At 48.7% G+C, this 10,973-nt stretch overlaps 1 protein-coding gene across 1 annotated transcript in view; it reads right to left on the minus strand.

Annotated features, from left to right (window-relative positions):
- TP53I13 (tumor protein p53 inducible protein 13) overlaps positions 1 to 8,942 on the minus strand; it is an 81,138-nt gene extending 72,196 nt beyond the window's left edge. Inside the window, exon 1 of the mRNA XM_082247411.1 lies at positions 8,775 to 8,942. Within this exon, the coding sequence (XP_082103537.1) occupies positions 8,775 to 8,852 (78 nt within the window). The 5' untranslated portion in view covers positions 8,853 to 8,942. The remainder of the gene's footprint in view (positions 1 to 8,774) is intronic.
- Between the last annotated feature and the right edge of the window lie 2,031 nt (positions 8,943 to 10,973).

Raw genomic sequence — 10,973 nt, forward strand, 5'->3', positions numbered from 1 at the left:
TTACCACCGCAGTCGGTCGCTCCTGAGTGAAGGAAGGAAGTGATGTCACCGCCAGAGACTGAACTGAGGCTGCAGGCTAAGGAAACCTGGATGCCTATGCAAAGTAATGGGGAGGTTTCGGCAAAATGGCCGTCGATCGTTTGCGACACACAAGATGGCGCCGCAAGGCGAGGGGGGGCATATCCATTAACCGACTGTGTTGAGGTCAAAGAGGGTAGTCCAAAGATTAACCCCCAACACGCTATGGGAGCTGAAACAGGATGCAGAGGGTTGAGTCCCCATATAGAGGGATGCAAAGCCCAAGAATAAACCACAGGCAATATACAACGAGGTAAGGCGGAGGGTATCTCTAGGAGGGGGGGGGGGGGGGGGGGAAGTATGAGGGGACAATATGCCCCCAATGGGTGGCGAGATATATGGGTCCAGCACATTCCCCTTCCAGAGAAAGCCCCCAAGAGTGGTAGGGCGGCGTAAGGTAGGATAGACTGGAAGGCTCAAGGAGGATAGCTGAAGTAAGGAGAGAAAAGAGGAAAAAGAAAGAGGGTCTGGCGGCCAGATCAAATGGAAACCTGTACATATTTAGCCCAGGGTTCCCAGATGGTCTCAAATTTAACCACATTATTATTGATCATACCAGAGATTTTTTCCTGTGACATGATCCAGGAGATCTTAAGTTTGGTTTCCCTGATGGACACCCTGGGTGTTTTCCATGCTCTGGCTATGGTGAGTTTGACTCCCAGAAGCATAAAATGGAGGAGTTTCTGAGTAGGTTTAGAGAGTTTAGGAACCTTGACTTTGAGAAGTGCAATTTGTGGGGACTGAGCGATGGGGTGATCAAGTACTTTACGAATGATCTGGAATAATTTATTCCAGAATAGCCTAATCTTGGGGCAGGCCCACCAAGTATGCAAGTGGTCACCAGATGAACCGCAGCCCCTAAAGCACTGTGGAGAGGCGTTTGGAAACATGGCCGCAATGCGGGTAGGGACCAGGTACCATCTGGTGAGCAATTTAACATTAGCTTTGATGAGAGAAACATTCAGTATACCTGTAAAGGAGCGTTAAAGGCGAAAACCCCAGTTGTCCAGGTCCCACTCCATTTCCAGGTCCCTCTCCCAGGCTAGCGCATATGCAGGTTTGACACCGCTGTTGGATAGTATTGAATAGATGAGGGAAATCCCTCCCCTTGGGTCCCTGGCTTCCGAGCACCAGCGTTCATAAAGAGTGATTTGTGGAGGGTCAGGTTTATCGTCCCATATGGAGTGGAGGAAATGTGATATTTGGGAGTGGTGATATCTCTCAGTGAGGGGCATTTTGAGGAAATTGACACAGTGTGGGAAAGAAAGGGGCCCCATGGAGTTAAAGAAGTGTCCAATGCGAAATAGGCCCTTGTTAAGCCACCAATGGAAGGCTTTGATATTAAGTCCAGGGGGAAATAGGGGGTTGTTAAAAACTTCCTCTAACTCTAATATCTGTTTGTTACCTTCTTCATCTGCGTTCATCTTCTCAATTGTGCTCAACATGTTAGAAGCATTATCTGTCACAACACATAAAATCTGTCCTTTGTAATTTCAAAATCTTCTATAACACCCTCCACTAACTTCTGAAGGTAATCACTGGTGTGATGTGCCTGAGTGTCCTTTAATCTGAGGGTCCGTGTTATTGTTTTGTTATTTTCATCCACAAATCTAACATTAATAGCAAAATAATTGACTCGGTGACGTGTGCATGCATCCATTTTAAAGCGGAGTTCCACCCATTTTTAATAGGTTGGAATACATAGATCTACAGTGGGTACGGAAAGTATTCAGACCCCCTTAAATTTTTCACTCTTTGTTATATTGCAGCCATTTGCTAAAATCATTTAGGTTCATTCTTCTTCCTCATGAATGTACACATAGCACCCCATACTGACAGAAAAACACAGAAGTGTTGACATTGTTGCAGATTTATTAAAAAAGAAAAACTGAAATATCACATGGTCCTAAGTATTCAGACCCTTTGCTGTGACACTCATATATTTAACTCAGGTGCTTTCCATTTCTTCCGATCATCCTTGAGATGGTTCTACACCTTCATTTGAGTCCAGCTGTGTTTGATTATACTGATTGGACTTGATTAGGAAAGCCACACACCTGTCTATATAAGACCTTCCAGATCACAATGCATGTCAGAGCAAATGAGAATCATGAGGTCAAAAGGAACTGCCTGAAGAGCTCAGAGACAGAATTGTGGCAAGGCACAGATCTGGCCAAGGTTACAAAAAGATTTCTGCTGCACTTAAGGTTCCTAAGAGCACAGTGGCCTCCATAATCCTCAAATGGAAGACGTTTGGGACGACCAGAACCCTTCCTAGAGCTGGCCGTCTGGCCAAACTGAGCTATCGGGGGAGAAGAGCTTTGGTGAGAGAGGTAAAGAACAACCCAAAGATCACTGTGGCTGAGCTCCAGAGATGCAGTCAGGAGATGGGAGAAAGTTGTAGAAAGTCAACCATCACTGCAGCCCTCCACCAGTCGGGGCTTTATGGCAGAGTGGCCCGACGGAAGCCTCTCCTCAGTGTAAGACACATGAAAGCCCGCATGGAGTTTGCTAAAAAACACCTGAAGGACTCCAAGATGGTGAGAAATAAGATTCTCTGGTCTGATGAGACCAAAATAGAACTTTTTGGCCTTAATTCTAAGCAGTATGTGTGGAGAAAACCAGGCACTGCTCATCACCTGTCCAATACAGTCCCAACAGTGAAGCATGGTGGTGGCAGCATCATGCTGTGGGGGTGTTTTTCAGCTGCAGGGACAGGACGACTGGTTGCAATCGAGGGAAAGATGAATGCGGCCAAGTACAGGGATATCCTGGACAAAAACCTTCTCCAGAGTGCTCTGGACCTAAGACGGGGCCGAAAGTTTACCTTCCAACAAGACAATGACCCTAAGCACACAGCTAAAATAACGAAGGAGTGGCTTCACAACAACTCCGTGACTGTTCTTGAATGGCCCAGCCAGAGCCCTGACTTAAACCCAATTGAGCATCTCTGGAGAGACCTAAAAATGTCTGTCCACCAACGTTTACCATCCAACCTGACAGAACTGGAGAGGATCTGCAAGGAGGAATGGCAGAGGATCCCCAAATCCAGGTGTGAAAGACTTGTTGCATCTTTCCCAAAAAGACTCCTGGCTGTATTAGATCAAAAGGCGGCTTCTACTAAATACTGAGCAAAGGGTCTGAATACTTAGGACCATGTGATATTTCAGTTTTTCTTTTTTAATAAATCTGCAACAATGTCAACAATTCTGTGTTTTTCTGTCAGTATGGGGTGCTATGTGTACATTCATGAGGAAGAAGAATGAACCTAAATGATTTTAGCAAATGGCTGCAATATAACAAAGAGTGAAAAATTTAAGGGGGTCTGAATACTTTCCGTACCCACTGTATGTAATCCCCTTTAAAACGGCTTTTACCAATGGAAATTTTTTTTTTTTTTGCTAGTAAATACCTTAATTTCTGCTTTATTCCTCATCTCCTCACTTCCGGGTCCGATCAGCGATGACGTCATTCGGCGATTCGCAGAGTGTGCTGGGATGTATTCCATTCCAGAAATCTCGCAGGAGCTGAGCTGTACTGAGCCGTGCCTGCCCCGCCTCCGCCCCGCCCCCTCTCATTGAGTTGTATTGTATGCAATGTATTCAGGCCATTCTCTGCCCCGCCTCCTCTGTGAGTTGTATTGTATGCTATGTATTCAGGCCGTTCTCTGCCCCGCCTCCTCTCATTGAGTTGTATTGTATGCATTGTATTCAGGCCGTTCTCTGCCCCGCCTCCGCCCGCCCCCTCTCAGTGAGCTCAGTAAGGATATAATGATTTCAGTCCTCGCTCACTGCGAATCGCCGGACGTCATCGCCGATCGAACCCGGAAGTGAGGAGAGGAGGAATAAAGCAGAAATTAAGGTATTTACTAGCAAAAAAAAAAAAAAAAAAAAGTTTCCATTGGTAAAAGCCATTTTAACCACTTAAGCCCCGGAGGATTTGGCTGCTAAAAGACCAGGGTTTTTTTGGCGATTTTTTACTGCGTGACTTTAACCACTTGCCGACCGCCGCACGACTATCTACGTCGGCGGTCAGCCCCTCACAGGCAAACTAACGTAGGGCTACGTTGCTTGCTTGTGAGGGTCTAGGGAGCGAGAGCGCGCGCCCCCGCGTGATCACGGACCCCCCCCCCCGCGCGTGTGACCAGCGGACCCGATGTCCGCCGGTCACTCGGCGATCGGCGGGGGAGAGGGAGAATTTCAGGCAGCTTGTGTAAACAAGCTGCCTGTCATTCTCCTCGCTGCAAAGACACTGATCACATGGATCTACTATGTAGATCCGTTGATCAGTGTCCTTACAGCTGAAGCCACAGCCAATCACAGTAGAAAGCACGCCCCTAGGGACACACACAGCCCCTCCCTCCCAAATAAAGTTAACCCCTTCACTACCAGTGTATTTTTACAGTAACAGTGCATATATATAGCACTGATTACTGTATAAATGTCACTGGTAACCCCAAAAGTGTCAAAAATGTCAGTCAAGGGTCCGATCTGTCCGCCGCAATGTCGCAAAAAAAAAAAAAAAAAAAAAAAAAAAAAAAAAAAAATCGCAGATCGCCGCCATTACGCGTTAAAAAAAAAAAAACAACAAAAATGACAAAAATCTTTCCCTTTGTTAGTAAACGCGATAACTTTTGCGCAAACCAATCAAAATACGCTTTTTGCGATTTTTTTTACCAAACATAGGTAGCATAAAACAAATTGGCCGAAAATGTTAAAAAAATTTAGATTTTTACATTTTTTTTGGGGGGGAATTTCATATAAAAAAATGTGAAAAATATTGTTATTTTTGCAAAATTGACGCTCTTTTTTTGTTTATAGCGCGTGATCAAAAAAATCGCACAGGTGATCAAATACCACCAAAAGAAAGCTCTGTTTGTGGGAAAAAAAGGACGCCAAATTAGTTTAGGTACAGGGTCGCACGACCGCGCAATTGTCCGTTAAAGTCACGCAGTGCCGAATCGCAAAATACCCCCTGGTCGGAATGGGGGTAAAATCTTCCGGGGCTTAAGTGGTTAACGGACAATTGCGCGGTCATGCGACGCTGTACCTAAACGAATTTGACGTCCTTTTTTTCCCACAAACAGAGCTTTCTTTTGGTGGTATTTGATCACCTGTGCGATTTTTTGAACATGCGCTATAAACAAAAAAAAAGCGTAAATTTTGCAAAAATAATATTTTCCACATTTTTTTTATATGAAATTCCCCAAAAAAAAAAAAAAAAAATGTAAAAATCAAAATTTTTTAACATTTTCGGCCAATTTGTTTTATGCTACATGTGTTTGGTAAAAAAAAAGAAAAAAACGCAAAAAGCGTATTTTGATTGGTTTGCGCAAAAGTTATCGCGTTTACTAACAAAGGGAAAGATTTTTGTAATTTTTGGTGTTTTTTTTTTTTAACGCGTAATGGCGGTGATCTGCAATTTTTTTTGCGGTACTGCGACATTGTGGCGGACAGATCGGACCCTTGAATGACATTTTTGACACTTTTGGGGTTACCAGTGACATTACTGCAGTAATCAGTGCTATACATATGCACTGTTACTGCAAAAATTACACTGGCAGGGAAGGGGTTAACTGTATTGGAGAGGGAGGGGTTAAGTTTGTCCTAGGGGCGTGTTTCTAACTGTAAAAGGGACATGGCTATTGGTGTAAAAACAAAGATCAACGGTCCTACACAGTAGAACCGTCTGATCTTCATTTTTACACCAGGGAGAATGACGGGCGGCTTGTTTACATAAGCCGTCCACCTTTCTCCCTTCACCGGAGCGATCGTGAGTGACCGGCGGACGATCGGGTCCACCGGTCACACGCACTGACGTGAACGAGCCGGGGCGGGCGCGCCCGCCCGCAATTGGCTCGCAAGTCAGTGACAGGCGAGTGACGTACCGATACGTCACTCTGCCTGGCCGGGGCTGACCGCCGCAGTATATAGTTGTGCGGCGGTCGGCAACCGGTTAAAGGGGATTACATAGATCTAAAGTTCCAAAAATGGGTGGAACTCCACTTTAAGGAAGACAAAACGTCCTTTCAGAACTTTCTGTAGTTCTTCCTTTTTACATTTGGCCTTCTCAGTTATAAGTTTCCTTATACTAAGTCATTAATTATAACTTTTTGTGAATTGGGACATTTAAACTTGCTTTTTTTTTTATTTTTTTAATTCCAATCTAAATTTAGTAGGAGCCAGAGTCGGTGCATTGTTTGCCGACTCCAGGAACCCAAAATTTCCTCCGACTCCACAGCTCTGCATGCTGCCCACACCTAAAATGGCGGACCGGCGTTTTTTAACCCCGCAGCGGTCGCCGCACGTGTCTGTACCTCCAAGCACCCTAAAGTGACACAGGAGAGGGATCCCCCAAAACCCAGCACAGCGCCGGCTGAGAGAGAAAAAACCCCCGCAGGGATCGGGATCAGGGAGCCCAAAACGCACAGACATAGGGGACACCATGGACACACAGGACTGCCGACCCCAGACAGAGGCCCCACACAGAGTGTACTTACCTGTAACCGATGGCGTGGGGTGCCTCATATCAAACGGGAAACCACCCGCCCTCAGATGGCAGGGGAGTGCCGTCAGCCAGAAAAACGCAGGACACCAGCAGTGCACGGACAAACCGTGCATGTGTCCAGTGAGGTAGCCACCTCACAGGCTGCATTACTGAGGACAGGGATGGGCCGTTTATGAGGCCAGGGCGAACACATAGTCTGCTAAACGCTCGATGGCGGGCTGGAATTTCATCTGACCCTCTGTCCTGGAGAACCAGGCCGGCCAGTCCGATTCCCAGCTCCACAAACGCTGTCTTCATCCGAAGATCCGACTAACTAACGCTGACAAAATAAACAGCTAGTAATGCAAAGAAAAAAATGACATTTTCAGAAAATAAAATCACAAAAATAAAAGAAGCCGGCTGAGACTGTAGCCCCAGCACAGGGAAGCCTATCTACTCCTGAACTAGGCAGAAGACAAACTGAGTTGGGATGGCTATTGCAGAGGGGGTATTGGACCAGTGAGACAGCCCCCATGGGTGTGTATGTAAATGCCTCCTAAGGAGAGGAAGTCACCTTGGTGAAGACTGTATGAGTGGGCGGTGACTGTCGGAGGACGTAAGAGAAGTTTTTTTTTTTTTCCCCAGAATGGTAACTTTTTGTTTATAGCGCAAAAAAACCCGCAGAGGTGATGGTATTTGATACCACCAAAAGAAAGCTCTATTTGTGGGCGAAAAATGGACATCAATTATATTTGGGTACAGCGTCGCACTACCGCGCAATTGTCAGTAAGAGTAATGCAGTGCCGTATTGCAAAAAATGGCCTGGTCGTTAACCTCTTGCCGACCGCCGCACGACTATTTATGTCGGCAGTCAGCCCCTCACAGGCAAAGCGACGTAGTACTACGTCACTAGCCTGTGAGGCTCTAGGGGGCGAGCGCACGGCGCTGGAGGCGCGCTCCCGCTCATTCACGGACCCCCCCGCGAGTGTGAGCGGCGGACCCGATGTCCGCTGCTCACTCGCGATCGTCCGGTACAGTGGGAGAAAGGCAGGCGGCTAATGTAAACAAAGCCGCCTGTCAGTCTCCCTTGTATAAGTGCAGAGATCATACGGTCCTGCTATGTAGGACCGTTGATCTCTGCAGTTACACACACAGCCACATCCAATCACAGTAAGAAGCACGCCCCTAGGGACACACTTAACCCCTCCCTCTCCAATAAAGTTAACCCCTTGCCTGCCAGTGTCATTTTTACAGTAACAGTGCATATGTATAGCACTGATTACTGTAGTAATGTCACTGGTACCCCCAAAAGTGTCAAAAATGTCAGTCAAGGGTCCGATCTGTCCGCCGCAATGTCGCAGTCCAGAAAAAAAAAAAAAAAAAACACAAAAATCTTTCCCTTAGTTAGTAACGCAATAACTTTTGCGCAAACCAACCAAAATACGCTTTTTTTTACCAAACATATGTAGCAGAAAACCAATTGGCCTAAAATGTTAAAAAATTTTGATTTTTACATTTTTTTGGGGGGAAATTTCATATGAAAAAAATGTGAAACATATTGTTATTTTTGCAAAATTGTCACTCTTTTGTTTATAGCGCATGATCAAAAAATTGCACAGGTGATCAAATACCACCAAAAGAAAGCTCTGTTTGTGGGGGAAAAAAAAAGGACATAAATTGGGTACAGCGTCGCACGACTGCGCAATTGTCCGTTAAAGTCACGCAGTGCCGAATCGCAAAATAGGCCCTGGTCAGGAAGGGGGTAAAATCTTCCGGGGCTTAAGTGGTTAAGGGGGGGTAAAACCTTCCAGTCCTTAAGTGGTTAAATTTATAAACAAAGGTAACATTTTTATTTTAGGTTTGGAGAGAGTGGAGAGGGATTAGAACCCCTGTCAGGTTCTTGCATTCCATGTCTCTGTTAGGGAGATTCACCCCATTTGCCCTGTTGGGAAAGGAAATCCAAGACTTTTTTTTTTTTGTCACCAGAAGTAGAGGGAAATGTTCCAGTGGGAGACACTAGTTCGGGTGACACCCACCCACATGAAAGGAAGGGAAAGCTCCCCAAGCTGACACAGATGACAAAAAACTGACAGGGGGTCACCCGCCTTTACTCTATCCAAAATGAAGGAAGTTTTGCCATAAGTCTATAACCCAGCAGTATGAAGGGGGAAGGTAGCAAAGCTGCACAGCATGGCCCGCACCCCTCTCACCTGTCCGTCGTCACACACGGAGCTCCGTACCGCCACCGGAGAGACCAGCAGAGCGCACAGCGCACACACCCGCCACATCCCGGACCGGTGAAGCAGTCACTCTCACCTCAACATCCTGGACACTTGGCCTGCCGCTAGCAGTGTCAGTAATACGTCACCGCTTCCCAGCATGGCCGCGTCTCCACCAATCAGCGGAGGAACGGCCATCAGAGCGAAACCACATTGGTTTACTTTACGCTCCACCCACCAGTTACAACGCGTCACATCCACCGGTGTAATGTTTTCACAGGACACGTTCCCGCCCAGGAGGCGGAGAGAAGGCGGGGATAAGAAAACACGCTGGCTGCTACTGCTTACCTGCTGGGTGCTAATCATGTGTTCTGAGTATTGATGCGCGGTGTCCCGGAGTCTCAGTGTAAAAGGCCCATTCACTCGCTGCGTTTAGCAACTTTTTCTTCACATAGGATTTTGTGCATTTAGGAAAAATGAAGTTGACAGCGTCCAGGAGCGATGTACCACAGCTATCTGTATATAAACGCAGGTAATCGCAGCAGTGGCGTAGCGTGAGGGGTGCTGGGTGGGCCAGCCGCACCGGTGCCAGTGTCAATTAAACGTGGCCGCGTTAGGGGAATAGCCGAACTTATACAAGCTTTCCCGAGCGGCGGCGCATGCACAATGATGTGTTGCCGCCGAGTGGTGCCATTTCTAAATCTATGGCGCCTCAGGAACAGGTAAGTGTGAGACTCCTCCACAGCCGCACTACCTGCCATTTTGCGAGGCTGCGGACATACTACAAGAGATGCAGTGCTGCGGGGATGGTACACCTGTACCATCCCCGCAGCACTGCATCTCCTGTAGTACGCTCGCAGCCCGTCATTCTCCTGTACCACGCCCGCAGCCCTGCATTCTCCTTTACCATCCCCGCAGCACTGCACTCTCCTGTACCACGCCCGCAGCCCTGCATTCTCCTGTACCATGCCCGCAGCACTGCATCTCCTGTACCACGCCCGCAGCCCTGCACTCTCCTGTACCACGCCCGCAGCCCTGCATTCTCCTGTACCATGCCCGCAGCCCTGCATTCTCCTGTACCATCCCCGCAGCAATGCATTTCCTGTACCACGCCCGCAGCCATGCATCTCCTGTACCACGCCCGCAGCCCTGCACTCTCCTGTACCACGCCCGCAGCCCTGCACTCTCCTGTACCACGCCCGCAGCCCTGCACTCTCCTGTACCACGCCCGCAGCCCTGCATTCTCCTTTACCATCCCCGCAGCACTGCATCTCCTGTACCACGCCCGCAGCCCTGCATTCTCCTGTACCATGCCCGCAGCACTGCATCTCCTGTACCACGCCCGCAGCCCTGCATTCTCCTGTACCATGCCCGCAGCCCTGCATTCTCCTGTACCATCCCCGCAGCAATGCATTTCCTGTACCACGCCCGCAGCCCTGCACTCTCCTGTACCACGCCCGCAGCCCTGCACTCTCCTGTACCACGCCCGCAGCCCTGCATTCTCCTTTACCATCCCCGCAGCACTGCATCTCCTGTACCACGCCCGCAGCCCTGCATTCTCCTGTACCATGCACGCAGCACTGCATCTCCTGTACCACGCCCGCAGCCCTGCACTCTCCTGTACCACGCCCGCAGCCCTGCATTCTCCTGTACCATGCCCGCAGCCCTGCATTCTCCTGTACCATCCCCGCAGCAATGCATTTCCTGTACCACGCCCGCAGCCATGCATCTCCTGTACCATGCCCGCAGCCCTGCACTCTCCTGTACCACGCCCGCAGCCCTGCACTCTCCTGTACCACGCCCGCAGCCCTGCACTCTCCTGTACCACGCCCGCAGCCCTGCACTCTCCTGTACCACGCCCGCAGCCCTGCACTCTCCTGTACCACGTCTGTAGCCCTGCATTCTCCTGTACCACGCCCGCAGCCCTGCACTCTCCTGTACCACGCTCGCAGCCCTGCATTCTCCTGTACCACGTCTGTAGCCCTGTATTCTCCTGTATCACGCCCGCAGCCCTGCATTCTCCTGTACCACGCTCGCAGCCCTACATTCTCCTGTACCACACCCGCAGCCCTGCATTCTCCTGTACCATGCCCGCAGAAGGGGTCAGTGTAGGTGTCAGTGAATGGGGTTCAGTCTAGGGGGGTCTGTGTAGGTGTCAATGAAGGGGTCAGTGTGTGTGGGGGGGGGTGT

This window comes from Pelophylax lessonae (assembly GCF_965119305.1).
Source record: "Pelophylax lessonae genome assembly, chromosome: 2".
Classification (NCBI taxonomy): Eukaryota; Metazoa; Chordata; class Amphibia; order Anura; family Ranidae; genus Pelophylax; species Pelophylax lessonae.